The 15017-nt window shown below is 36.5% G+C and overlaps 1 protein-coding gene across 2 annotated transcripts in view; it reads left to right on the forward strand.

The window, feature by feature from the left end:
* Positions 1-15017, forward strand: part of rhbdf1b (rhomboid 5 homolog 1b) — a 43256-nt gene that overhangs the window by 12324 nt on the left and 15915 nt on the right. Inside the window, exons 2-4 of one of the 2 annotated variants that reach the window (XM_084433458.1) lie at positions 6888-7035; positions 7146-7288; positions 12007-12120. In XM_084433458.1, coding sequence (XP_084289584.1) covers positions 6916-7035; positions 7146-7288; positions 12007-12120 — 377 coding nt within the window. In that variant the 5' untranslated portion in view covers positions 6888-6915. The remainder of the gene's footprint in view (positions 1-6887; positions 7036-7145; positions 7289-12006; positions 12121-15017) is intronic. The other variant, XM_084433457.1, reaches the window with a different exon arrangement.

Below are 15017 nucleotides of genomic sequence, written 5' to 3' on the forward strand. Positions count from 1 at the left end.
TATAAAGTCCAATTCTAAGGGGGAAAAAAAGACGGACTTTTATTTATTTTTTTACCTTAGAATAGTTTATATCTCACAATTCTGACTTTATAACACGCAATTGCGACTTTATATCATGCAATTCTGACTTTATATCTCCCAATTGCGTGATATAAAGTCAGAATTCTGAGATATAAAGTCAGAATTGCGTGATATAAAGTCGCAATTGCGAGAAAAAAAGTCAGAATTCTGACTTTATAACACGCAATTGTGACTTTATTTCACGCAATTCTGACTTTATATCTCGCAATTCTGACTTTAAAACACGCAATTGCGACTTTATTTTACGCAATTCTGACTTTATATCTCGCAATTCTGAGAAATAAAGTCAGAATTGCGAGATGTAAACTCGCAATTGTGAGATAAAAAGTCGCAATTATCTTTTATTTTTTTTATTTTGTGGCGGAAACAAGCTTTTCTTTATTAATGAATACTTTTATTCTAAATAAAAGTAATATAGCATAATCTTTAATTATTTTAATATAAAAAAATAAAAAATCTATCAACAATACTACAGAATTACTTATTAATATCTGTATTATATTATTCACCATATTTTTTTATTCATTTTCTTTATCAAGAACACTCTTAACTATGACGCTAACCAGCAAATTTAGCCTTTCAACTATGGTCTTTTAATAAAGGTGATTGATCATAGAAATCTTGCTGCAAGGTTAAGCTAGCTTGCTGGTGAAAACGCTGGAGAGTGAGACCTCCATCATATGAACACTAGTTGAACAAGTTAACGCTAAGATCATGCTGACCCATCATGCAGAGGTCAGCTGAGTCATTATAGCGCACTCTATCCAGTCTTAATCTCACTGGCGAACCAAAATAAATGCGATGAAACAGTGCAGAACGGCTCTAGCAGTCCAGTGGTATGTGCGGCATTTCCCAGAATGTGCAGGGAGCGCTCTGCCCGGATCAGCCGGATTCATGCCCAATCGCTTGGTTCCTAAAGGTGCATGCAAGTTTTTTCAGCATTTATTGATGCCAAATGCGCCATTATGTTTCTTTACCTCTGTGGTTAATGCACTGCACAGAGATTATCATTGGACATGTCTTTCTTTCTTTAAAATATTAACCTGGAGCACAAATCAGAGTAAATATCACAGCAGCGTTTCAGAGTTGAATGAATATGCCTATTTTGTGAAGGTTTCTATTGACGTCAAAAGGATGAAAAACACAGATCAGATTCCTGTGGCTTCTGAATGTCTTTGTTGGTCCCTCTTTTCTGTGAGGAACTATTGTGTCAAATTGTTGCTCATGGAATAAATTTGTCTCAGTCGAGCCAGTGTTTCGAACAAGACCAGCAGTTTTTAGCCATCTTTTGCAGAGAAAAATGTGCGTGTCCCATTAGTCAGTCAGCAATGGGTTGTTGAGTTTCTTACTGTAACCATTTTGACCTTCTATATTAAAGGAGAACTCCGGTCAATTTTAACATTGAGCAAATTTTTTTGTACATTATTTTGGAGTGCTGTCAGTACAGAGAACAACGACAAAAATCGGTGTTTCCTACACCGTGTTATCCTCTTTTTAAAATTTGTACCCTGTTGACTTCAATGGGGCAAGTTTTAAACCTGCTTTTAGCCTCGATTATTAATCGATTACTGTGGACTTCGACCGAAAACAGGATGTAAATACAGGTATGTGCGCTGGCTGAATAAACATCATTTTTATTAATATCTTTCACATCTACTGCAGTCAGATTCAGCCGCGTTCACTCCGAAGGAATCACTCACATGACCTGTGCACTTGTAATGACACATCAAGGATGTTAAGAGGCTAAAAGCAGGTTTAAACATTGCCCCATTGAAGTCAACAGGGTGCAAATTTTAAAAAGAGGATAACACGGTGTAGGAAACACCGATTTTTGTCGTTGTTCTCTGTACTGACAGCACTCCAAATGTACAAAAAAAATGAGCTCAATGTTAAAATTGACCGGAGTTCTCCTTTAAGAAGTGTCCCATTAGTCAGTCAGCAATGGGTTATTGAGTTTCTTACTGTAACCATTTTGAACTTCTATATTAATAATGTTTCCGATAATCATTTAAAGATTTGTTTGAAAATGAAATAAGTAATTGCAAGAACTACAGATTGCATCCACAAAATAAGGAAAATGCTACAGCGTTGAATCCCGAGCACATCTTTTAATAGAATCGTGTATGTGAGAGTGAAAGCAGAGAAAAAGCATCCCTGCTCAGGAAGGAAGTGCTTTCCAAATGAGGTCATTCATCATGTACATCTGCCTTCTAGTCCTTTCTACAAAAACCAACTCAGTGTCCCATTTGGAACATCTGGGCCAAGTCAAAACATCACCCATGTCCTTTCCAGCACAGACCTCATGTAGGAGGACCTCAGGAAGGAGAACTATGATTGCAAAGGAGGAAACGCATTAATTGCGTAATTTGGGTTCATTACAAGTTGAGCTCAATCGACAGCTAAAAATCTAATGTTAATGGAGAGTCACTTACAATGGAAGTAACTGTGGCCCGTTTTTGAAATGTGATGTTTATAATTTCATAGAAATTGTGTTAATTTGTTAAATATTGTGTTTTATTTGAGCTGTAACACTCTTGTAATATTGGCATCATGTAATCATGGCAACAATACTGTTAAAACAGGATTTCACTTTACACAAAACAGTTTTCATTTGCAAGATGTTCTGACGTACAGTGTTTCTCATTTCTACACAGATGTTTCATTTGTTCCCAGTAAGCAAAAGTCTATTAGTCATAATACATTTAATTAGTCGTAATAGTCATGTTAATTCCACATTCACATTTGTGAATCCAGTACAGAATACCTCATTTGGTGGATTGAGGGTGCATTTGTGCCTCAGATAATGAGAGAATATTGAGGCCCCTGATGTGATTTGCTTTTGATTATAAATGTTTTTATTCACCTCAGTGCTCTAAAAGCCTCCGTATACACAGTATTTTGCTGTAATAACAAACTTTACAAACACAACAGCCTACTCATGTGGGCTCCTTATGTCATTTCTTCTGTATAAGAAACAATTCTAGCACTATCATTGAACGGTTTGACCAAGCAGTGATGAATTAAAAACAGAGAATATACAGTAGACTGCTTTAGAAACCGTACTTGTTTTATATTCTTGGACAAACAGCATATAAACAGCTGTATTTTCTTGTAATGAATGTGAAACGGATGTGTGTAGGAGTCATTAAGGGAAGGAAAATAACCCATTTAGTGTCAATATAACTGTAGTAATCCATATTTTACATCAGTTCATTTGAGTTCAGATTGTGTGCCTTCTGAATAACCTGATTAATATTTTATGAAGTGTTTGCTGGGAGATGTATATCAGGCCAGATTTGTGCTAGCAGAATGATAGTTTTTATTGCTGTTTGCTTGTTGCTAACAGCTATGAGCTGAAAGTCTTTATATGGTAACTAGCAATTAGGTTACTGGATTCAAGTGGATTTCTGGGAAATTCTTGGTTCCTCTAATGTCCAGTTTCTGTAGTGGTTTTCAGTCAATCTCTGTGGTTTTATCAGCAGTTTAGTATGATTGGAAAGGAAAGGCTATCATTTCTTGTCAAAGGCAGAGAAGATACAGTAAATTGTATGAATCAAGAGCTTATAAAGGCTTGTATCTGTGACCTAGCTAATCGTTTGCCAGTTGTCACATTTTGCTCTAACCTGTGCTTTCCAATACACATTGCAATGAAGTCAAGACATGAAATAGTTCAGGGAAATACTGAAATTCAAGATATAAATATAAAAAATATATATATTTTGTCGGTTTATAAGGGTCAGTGCTACTCTCTTGCCCAAACCTGAAATTTCTACAACCGTATTTTAATGTGTTTGTTTGGATAAAAATGTGGTCTGCACTAGGAAGTGGTGGGATTCCCCAAATAACACATAGGGTGTTATTTGAAGGATTAAGTTGAACTTTTAGTAAAAGTAAGTGCCCTAGTTTTCGTAAGCAAAAAAGCGCTATTCATTCATGTTTCTGCAATGCTTCATGATCTAAACTGTCTGTATAGTCACTGAGAGTAGGTGTCAAATAGCACTTTGGGCTGATTCTTCAGGATCAAGTCATTTCAAATAAAGCCAATAGGTTCAATAATTATATTACAGAGTCTATATAGAAAAGAACATTGAAAACTGAACAGAAAAACAGGCTCTGATTTGTCCTGTGTGTGTTATGTGTTGCTTTGAAAAGCTATATTTTCACTTACAACCAAGCACACACAAAACATTGCAAACTAAATGAATAAAAAACATTAACATTTTAAAAACATTTTAACACACAAAAAAACATTTTAGTAACAGTTTTTCAGTGCTTTTATGAAATCTTGAAGTCCGAGGCACTGGTAATCCATCAGAAAACAAATTATCTTTACTGTATCTATATTTACATTGCATTGGTGTAATACAATATTAAAATACACATAAAAAATTATATTAGGCTTATTTTTTTTATAAGCTGTTAATATTACTATATATATTGCAATCATTACAAGTCTCGGAATTGTTTTAGCTATTGTATTAGCTATTTAGTTATTGAATATGGCACTGTTAATATTTGGTTTTGGTGGACTAGATCTGCTACACTGCTGCTGCTGGAGAGCAAGCATGGACTTGCTACTGCCAATATACACAGACACACTGCAGTGAGCATGTAAGATATGCTGCTGCTACACAAATAGACATAGACCTACTTAAAGGCAGGGTAGGTAGGATTTTTCTAAAAAAAAACATTCCACATTAGTTTAAACTGTCTTTATATACCAATACATAATTGAAATGTAAGTACTCTGAAAAAGAGAGTATAAAAATCGAGTGTCTGTAGACCTCTCACGACTGTTGTAAACACAGCTAATTATTTCCATTCACTCCACCCCCTCCCTTCTGGGCTCCTTCCAAAGCCACGCCCCCAAAACACATGAACGCGCGACGCCAAACGCTCAGGCTCAGCTGGAAGACGCATTTATTTACCTGAGACGAGTGGAGAGGAAGGAGCGCAGTGCATGCAGTGACATCATGTCAGAATCACATGTAATAAAATACCTAACTTTATCACTATAAATATAAACAAATAAAAGATGGCTTTTAGTACTCACTATCAAGCTAGCATATCGATACTGGTAAAGTTTAAAATATATTTTGTTTGATTCGGTAACGAGCTATATTTATAGGTAACGAGCTATATTTATAAGGCAAAGCTAAAAACAGGTTGCATTGATACACGTTTTTCCATTACCATCAGTTACACTGTGATGAAGGTGAATTTCGTGTAAGATTCATAACATATACGGTGTTTTGCATGTAAGAGTTTCCATGATGAAAACATTGTTGACTCTGATGAGGACTAACGTTATACTCCGGAGACAAGTACCGCATCGTCGGTTCGAGGACAGGTCCGGGGTCGAGGGCGAAGCAGAGGAATGCGCGCATATGGGCAGATCTTGTAGCAACAGGGGTGGTAGCCATGGTTGCGAGAGAGAGTGACAGTCGCCCAAACCAATCAATTGTTTCGTCCCGGATGGAAATAATGAGCTGTGTTTATTGCAGATTAAAAGGTCTACAGTCACTCGATTTTTATACTCTCTTTTTCAGAGCACTTACATTTTAATTATGTATTGGTATATAAAGACAGTTTAAACAAATTTGAAAAAAAGTTTTTTAGAAAAATCCTACCTACCCTACCTTTAAATCCCCTAGCAGATTTATGCAGGTGGAGCTGGGGGAGGTGGAGGGTTTCAGAGGAATTCTGATAACGTGCTGTTGTATGACTAGCTTGAAACTATCAACAGTTCTGGAGCTGTGCTGATATGAAACATTTTGGTTATGCATTTTCTGTTTGTTTGCCTGTGCTGTTTAAAGTTAGCAGCTCTGGGAAATGCTTTTCATCATCAGTATTGCCCTGCAGTGCACTAACAGCAGGGACAGACCCACTTGAGTTAAGTGCCTTGATAGAGAAGGACCGTGATGTTACTCCACTGTTCTAGTGACCCCAATTTGAAATTGAGCAGTGTTTGTGTTAGCAGCCCAGCCTATCTGACCACCCCATCACACATCTTTCAGGAGTTTTCTTTTGTTTAAATTAAAACATTCCTTTAGGAATACAAACTGCTCTGCTTTGAAGGGAAAAAATATACATGATGGGCAATGGCACACTCTTGAAAGAAAAGGTTCATGGGATCATTTTATGGATTTATTAATTTTGTTTTAATTCAGTTTTAAATTTAATTAAATAGTTTGAGTAAACAGCTCATTAACATACTTTGAGTAGAAAAAAAATGAAAAGCAAGCATGGAAGTATTAAAGACATTTCTCCTTATATAGAACCTTTTTTGGCATAAAGGGTTCTTTATATTGAGTCAAGGACCCTTTTTTTTTCTAAGAGTGGTCCCTAGAGCTACAAACAATTTCAAATAATTAAACTGCAAAAAAATAGGACATTTGCATCCTCTGGTGGAGAAGTCGGGGCACACACCTTTCTCACATTTGATATTTTTAAGTTAACTGAAGCATTGTAACAGGCTACTATGAATTGCTGTATTAGTGTTCATACTGTATATGCATAGCTGCCCATTTCATAAGATGATTTTAATGTCAAAAAAGTGCAATTAAAATATGTCTCAGCTGAGCATTGACACTGTGAGTCCCAGGAGGACAAAAGCAGCTGTAGTTTTACTCTGATGTGACTGCAGTCTCAGTGGTGCATCATCATGTCTCAACAACCAGATGGAAATGCGGATTATTTTGGCATGTGTCTTATGTAAGGCTGAGTGTGTGTGCATTGTTCACCCATATCTGTGCATATATGTGTGTTTGTTTGAGCTGTTTATCTGACCCTGTTTGATCCTACAGCTGGCTGGCGAAGGGAGGGGTGGCAGACATGGCCGAAGCTGAGGACGAGAGCACGAACAGCAGCCTGCAGAGGAAGAAACCGCCCTGGCTCCAATTGCACATCCCCACTGTCCCGAACCCCATGGAGGAACAGAATAACTTTCTCCAGGTGGGTATTTGATGCTAGACTTTTGCTCAAGATCAAAGAGATATTGTTTTACTTTGAAACACTTGAAATAAAAAAGAATTCAAATATTTTACTATTCACCTGTCCTACAGCCCGTCATGCGTAATAGCTTGTACCTGCGGAGTGCCAGCGTACCCACTGAAAACATCCAGCTCAGATGTCCACCGGTCGACCCCAATGCCTGCCGCAGACCCTCGGTCCTACGCAAACCCTCCATCTCCCAGACCATCAAGAGGTAAAATTACACATCCACAAACACTACCGTTCAAAAGTTTGGGGTCAGTACGATTTTTATTTTTATTTTTTATAAATAAATATTTTTTTATTCAGCAAGGATGCATTCAGTTGATCAAAAATGACAGTAAAGACATATTTCAAATTTAAAGCTTTCTATTTCAAATAAACGCTCTTCTTTTGAGTAATCTTTTTAGTTTTTTATTGTATTTTAGATTAAATATATGCAGCCTTAATTGGTGAGTATAAGAGACTTATTTTAAAAACATTAAAAAAAATCTTATCAACCCCAAACTTTGAAGAGTAGCCTACTGTAAATCTAAGGTGAAGTGTAGAATTTCACTCATGGAACTAAATGTAAAAAAAAAAAAAAAATTAGTTTTCAATCTGCTTCCACTGGTTGGACAAACTGATTGTCCCGTCCCAAACTTACAGAACCAATGTTTTCCTAGCGCTGCAAAAGGCATAGCATTTACTTTTTAATGGCTTACTTGCTTGTAGTTAAGTGTCTTGGCAATAGGAAAAGAAATGTAACAATTAAGATATTAACTTTATTTACTGTTCTCTTGTACTTTACAATTGTCTTTGGTGTGTACCACATACTGTTTTGCATAGTTGTGTCTTTTGTGATGCTGTGTTGTGTTGGGTCATTTTCTTGACAAGCTCATGGTGCCTAGCTAATATGCATGCAGGGGTGTTAAAAGTTATTTGAAGTGTCATTTATCTTGTCAAATTCACTAAACAAACAGATACACCCATGCAAATCCACATATAATAAAATCTGCATTAGCATAATGCTGGCTGGCACAGTAGCAAAACTGATAACAGTGTTCACAGCCTTGTTTATTTCAGTGTCATATTGGAGTTGCTCAAAACTTGTTTTAATGCCAGGTTGGCACGCTGACTTTATGTGTCATTGTGTATTGCTGTTTGAAGTAGAGATTAGGAGTAAAAGTTTTTTGGCCACCGTTGTCTTATTTCAGTTCCATGGGGGAAAGATGTTTCTGAAAAAGATGCACAACTTCTTCTAAAATATATTCTTCATTTAGTACATATACTGTCTTTAATGATTCATTAGCCTTTTGGCCTCCTGGAAAATCCATCTTGAGCTTTTAGCTGAGTTTATAGCTAGTCCAAGCTGGTCAATTGGATACTGAATTGCAAAAACATGTTTGACCACCTTAAAGTGGTATGGCCAGCTGGTCCAAGATGGTCTATTAGGATCAATGACTGTCTGAAACCAGTTAAAAACCAGCTACATGTTCCAAAACACTAGAGCTGGAATTCTCCAACAAAGGCATTCTAGTCTCTTAAAAATGAGTAGTTCACTTTAAAATGAAAATTACCCCATGATTTACTCACCCTCAAGCCATCCTAGGTGTATATGACTTTCTTCTTTCAGACGAATACAATCTGAGTTATATTAATGAACACCCTGACGCTTCCGAGCTTTATAATGGCAGTGGATTGCAACCAACAGTTCGAAGCTCAAAAAAAGTGTATCCATCCATCATAAAAGTGCTCCACACGGCTCCAGGAGGTTAAAGCAGCACTCAGTAGCTTCGGGATTTCTACGCTGTATTCTCGCAGGTTTCTCTCTAGAGCTCCCCCCACAGCTTCGGAAAAGATATTTGACAACACTGTTGTAAAAACTTGTTGGCGATTCTCAGACAGCAGAGGCTAGTAGATCAACGACATCAAAGCAGATGGGATATTCTTTAAAACGTCTTCTTCATTCGGGTTCGAACAGCGTGAGGGAGCGCAATAATGACAGCATTTTAGCAGATTTATTTTGGCCGTAAAGCAGTTGTTTACATCGCGAGACCTGATATCACGCGAGACTTCCTGACGCGGCGGTCAGCAAAAAGTTGCAAGTGCGAATTTTCCGCTCACGGGCACCAGGTGGGTGCGAAACGACCACCATTTAACCCAAAATAAGTATTATAACCATTCCAATGACTCCGAAGCTGTTCAGTTAAGGTAAAAAAGTTACTTAGTTCACCTTTAATAAAGGCCTTCTGAAGCAAAACCATGAGTTTCTATAAGAAAAATATTCATATTTAAAACTTTATAAAGTAAAATAACTAGCCAAACAAAACAATAACTAGCCAAACAACCATACGGATTTGACTTAAGTGTAAAGCGCAACTTATGCGGGTAATGCGACGTACTGCTGATATTTACACTATGCCATGGCGCACTACGCTACTTCCGATGTCATAAGTTGCACTTTAGGTATCTTTCAAACATCTTCAATGTGTGCTTCTTTTACCAAACTTGGCACTGCACTTACTCGTGCCCGTAGCAAGACACCTGTCAAGTTTCAAATCCATCGGACTAACGGTTCAAGAGATATGCGAATAACAGACACACACACACACACACACACACACAGACAGACAGACAGACAGACGTTCCTGTAATTTATAGATCGATAACTCCGATTGTATTCGTCTGAAAGAAGAAAGTCATATACACCTAGGATGGCTTGAGGGTGAGTAAATCATGGGCTAATTTTCATTTGAAAGTGAACTACTCCTTTAATAACATACAATCTAAAATTCAATTTAGGTGACATGTTGCCACAACTTAAACAAATGCATGGATGCAAGATAAAAATTCTAGATGCAAACATTATTTTGATGAGTTCTTAACTCATCAACTTAATATTGTGTATAATTTAAACTGATATTTCTTTTTTTTTTTCTCTTTTTTTTTATATTATGAATGAATGAATTTAGTAACTTAAATGAAATTATCTTGATATGTCTAGGGCAGTGGATTTCTAGTTTCCAGCATGCTTTGCATTAGACTGGATAAGGAGAATAAATGTTACAATTATTGATGATTGATGTGTTTTTTAGTAAAGGGAAAGCTGTTAGTCTTTATTGCTGTTATTTTTGACATTTAAAAGACTTTCTGTCATATTTCTGGTTACATTACTACCAAGAGTAGTGCTCGTGGACACCTAAAACCACCTAAACCAAACATGTAATTTACTACAAAAATTCGACAAAATATTAATTACTGCAAAAATGTTGAATTAATTTGAATGAATTATTTGTTTAAAAAAATGGGTTGATTGAATGATTCAATGACTTGATTGTTTCATTACTGGATGAATTTTTTAATCAGCAGTGTTTTTTTTTTTTTAGGCATAACAATTTAAACGTTATTTAATGATCGTTATTTGAAGCACCAAGTTACGCTATTTTGATCGCTACCGTAGGCAAAATTATATGGACCCATGTTGAAGGTGGGATAATGGTCTTGGGATGTTTTTTCATGGTTTGGGCTAGGCCCAGTGTTGTAGTGGTGTCTGGAGAAGTGGCTATAATCTAACAGGTAAACCTCTAACTCTGGAGCAACAAAGTTACAAGTTCTTTTTCCTCTTTTTCTCTCCATGATTGATGCAGGATTCTAAATTGAGAAAAATAATATTAGCTTCCTAGATAGCTTACCAAGCTCTCATGTATAAACTCATTCATGCTCAAATCACATTCACTTTAATCAACTCACAGACTTGAATTAAGTCCTGGTTATCGTTCGTCATCACTGACTGGACAAGTAGGTTGTTATGCTAGCTTTGAATAACTAGCCTAGCTGCTAGGTCTGCTATTGAAGCTTGTTTCGCCACAGAATAAAACATTTTAAAAGATAATTGCGACTTTTTATCTCACAATTGCGAGTTTACATCTCGCAATTCTCACTTTATTTCTCAGAATTGCGAGATATAAAGTCAGAAACTTTATAAATAAAGTTTATAAATAGTTTTTTTCTCGCAATTGCGACTATATCACGCAATTCTGACTTTATAACACATAACTGCGAGTTTTATATCTCGCAATTCTGACATCTTTTCTCAGAATTGTGAGATATAAACTAACAATTGTGATATATAAAGTCCAATTCTAAGGAAAAAAAAGACAGACTTTTTTTTTAACCTCAGAATAGTTTATATCTCACTTGATATCATGCAATTCTGACTTTATATCTCTCAATTGCGTATTATAAAGTCAGAATTGCGAGATATAAACATGCAATTCTGAGAAAAAAGTCATAGCTGCCCTGATTGCTGCCTCGCGCTAGGAAATAAATAAATTACTGTTATAAATATAAAACGTCACTAAAGACCTATAATTTTCACAATCATTTTTAATGTTAAAATATATTTGTCGGGGACCCCCCCCCCAAATCCAAAAATAAATTCTTATGGGGGTCCCTAATGACTTATGGACGGTCCGGGACCCCCCCCATTTCAAACCCTGGCTAAAAGGCCAATATGCATTACAGGTACTAAATAAAAAAAATGTATGTGTATTCTTTTTAAATCTCTGACTGCTCCTTAGACTCAGTAACAAGTGCTGTTTATCTTAATGGCTTGCGATGTTTTATGAATTCTTTATGTATGGATGAAGTCCTCCACTGTGAGGAGACACAGCAGTAAATCAAACTAATGTTCGTTTTGACTGCATGTGTGCATCTTTTTCAGCATCTGTTCTTGTGCTCAAATTTTGAATGACATAGAGTCTGTCCTCTTTATTAACCTCCTTTCTGCTTTTCTACTGCAATTAATATGATCCTGTCAACTTTTTAAATGCATCAATTTTTCCCCATCTCTGCTTGTCTTCTGTAACCTAACTGGTTGCTTTTCTATCTTCTCTCTTCCCCTGTTTTCTCGTCCGCCTTTCCTGATCCTCCTCACTTCATCCCCTCCAGTCCCACAGGGAAGAGGGTGCACTTTGAGCAGATGAGCACCGTCCTGGTTAAAGGCCAGTGTTTATCACGTCTGGAACCCCCCAGACGTCAGTCACTGCCGCAAATCGTCCTCAGGTACCGTGGAACCAATATAGACCCTCTGAAGTCGAAATTTATTTACAGTCAGTTACATTTTAAAGTTTTTTGGGTGTAGTAGTTTCAGTGTGTAATTTCAGAATGTGTCGTTTTTTCGAATTAATTATGTGGTTGGAGGCATTTTTGTTGTCTTTTAACACTCTTTCATAAAAAAACCAAAACCAAATAATCTGGTTTTCATCAGTATTTTGAAACATTCAAGACTTTTTAAATCCAGTTCGCCCACACTAAGTTTAAGATGAATCATATAAAATAGCATAGCCCCTCTGACAGCTATTTGCCGCTCCCTGATCATACATAATACTTCATTTGGCTCTGAAAGAATGTCAGAACACACACACACACACACACACACACACACACGTCAGACTCCTACACTAACTTGAAAAAGAGTTCCTTTCTTCCTCTACACAAAAACAGGAGTGCATCAAAGCCTTCACATCTGTGTCTTTGGGTTTGGCTGTGTTCTAAGATAATCAACTGATAGTGTATTGACTCTTGAGTCCACCATGTGTCTACCATCAAAGGAATATCTGAGCTGTGGGAGAAGAACATGTCACGGCAGAAAGTGTTATTCACAATGCTGTAAAAATTGCTTATGTGGGCCTCTTTCGGCTATTTTCAACTCTGCCGCTGATTGTGACTCATGCTTTATTAATTTAAACCTTGTTTTGCACGGGTTTCTGGAGTGTAGGCTTGAAGTTGTGGATGTGTCATGTCTATATTATTACTGATTCATTAATCATTGTTATTTTATTGTATTGACACCATACAGCCCTAGTTTCTACCAGTAAGAAATAAAAATACTATGACAGTTGTTAAACATAACTGTTTTCTATTTAAATATATATTTTTCAAATGTAACGCATTTCTGATGAAAAATCGTTATTTTCAGCATCATTACTCCAGTCTTCAGTGTCACATGATCCTTCAGAAATCATTCTAATAAGCTGATTTGAAAAAAGTTTTGCTGTTTAATATTTTTGTGGAGCCTGTGGAACTTTCAGGTTTCTTTGATGTATTTTATTTAATGGAAAGACAATATATTATTTATTTAATAAATTATTTAATACAAAAACGTTATACATGAAAAAATATTTAATTCAGGAAACATATCTTAGCTTAATTTTATAACAAAGTGGGTCTTTATATGAAGATATATAGCTGCCTTTATAGTTTATTAATGGGATCATAATATATTTCGGGGTCCTCAACTTGTCTGAAAACTTTCTCTATAACCATATCATATCCCCATTCAAATCCTCTGCCACTGACAAAACTATCCACAAGTTAACTGATTGACTGTCCAAACTCATAACGTTTAAAGTCCACTAATGTGCACAGTGCCTATAGTGCATGTTGGGAATTGCATGTCAAATTAAGATGGGTGGTGAATGATCATTTCTTTCCCTCCACCGGGGTATTTGAAGGATGGACTCATCTGTCTTGGAAATGTGTTATCTTTACCCTTGTAGATGAGGATTTTGTGTTATTCAGGATTATTGCCTGCTCTGTGGGACATTGTATTATTGCTTGAGGCATGTGTAATTGTATGTGTGAGTGTATGGTCTTGATTGAATTGTGCAAACTGAGTCTAGTCCCAGTTCTCACACTTCCCTCATGTTTCGACACGTCCCCTATACTCTCTCTCTCTTCTCTCTGTCTCTCTCTTTTAGTCAGATGAGCTGGTATTTTACTGGATGTTTACACACACTCCTCAAACACTATCTGAGTAGGCGGCAAGAGTAAAGTGGAGTTGCTGCCGGGATACATGTGAATCACTGCTGTTTGGTCTCAGACACATTAAGGATCTGTTTAAGTGTTTAAGCGAGTCTTGATCCTTTGGATTGAAGCAGATTTTCTGCTTGAGCTCTGGCATCAAGGAAATGTCTTATTTGCTTCTATGACTTCATGTGATGTAGAGGGTAGAAGGAATGAAAAGCCAATATTTCACTCAGTGTGAAGGCTTCTATTCCTCTACCTCATACATGACCTTCCTTGCCTCCTGGGATGAGTTAGACAGGTAGGTCAATGGAGTGTTTTTTATGTTGCACCGTGTCTTTATGATCGAGGAACTTCTAATTGTGGATTTTTGTATTAAATATTTGTGCTTTGGGATATTTTCGGAATTTACAAACTACCAGCCAACTTTTTTTAATTGAAAATTGTATTTAATTTAACCTTGTTTTTGAAGAGTGTTTTTTAGTATCAAAGCAGGTCTTCTTTATTATGGTTGTTAGTTTGGTTTATTATGGTCTGGTTTGGTTTATAGATCATCTCCATGTGTTTGGTTTTAATCACACAGCTCTCTGGAATACTTGGTTCTGATTGGCCAACAGCTGTAGGTATATTTGAAAATGTTCATAGGTTTAAGTTTCCCACGTAGTTTGCTAGTTTTAATGGAATAAAGATTGCCTTCCTTATTAAAAATAATGTGCAATTACATTTCATTTTGCATCTGAAGTAAATTCAATCTATCTTGTAAAATCTTGTTTAGGAATGTTTATTTTTAGTTGAAAACTTAACATATTTTTGTGTGTAATGGATGAGCCCAATTATTTATTTCATCACCATGTTGAGTGTTTACAGTAGATTAGTTTGTTCAGTTTTTCAGTGGATAGCAGAACAGTTTATCAAGTTATTTTCTTATATTTCATGGCTGATTTGAAATGTTCTTTCTCAAATCATTCCTCCAAAAAGAGGGGGACAATACGGCAGTGACTCCCCCTCTGCTGCCTTAAAAGGCCTCCCCCCTCAGCTGGCCTTCCTTGTAATGATGCACAGCCGACTCTGTTATTACTATGTGGCCTTTACTCTAAACACTGCTGATGTCCTAACTTTACTACCAGCATTTGCACACACTTCAAACACTTAAA

The sequence above is a fragment of the Rutilus rutilus genome (genome assembly GCF_951802725.1).
Source record: "Rutilus rutilus genome assembly, chromosome: 16".
NCBI lineage: Eukaryota > Metazoa > Chordata > Actinopteri > Cypriniformes > Leuciscidae > Rutilus > Rutilus rutilus.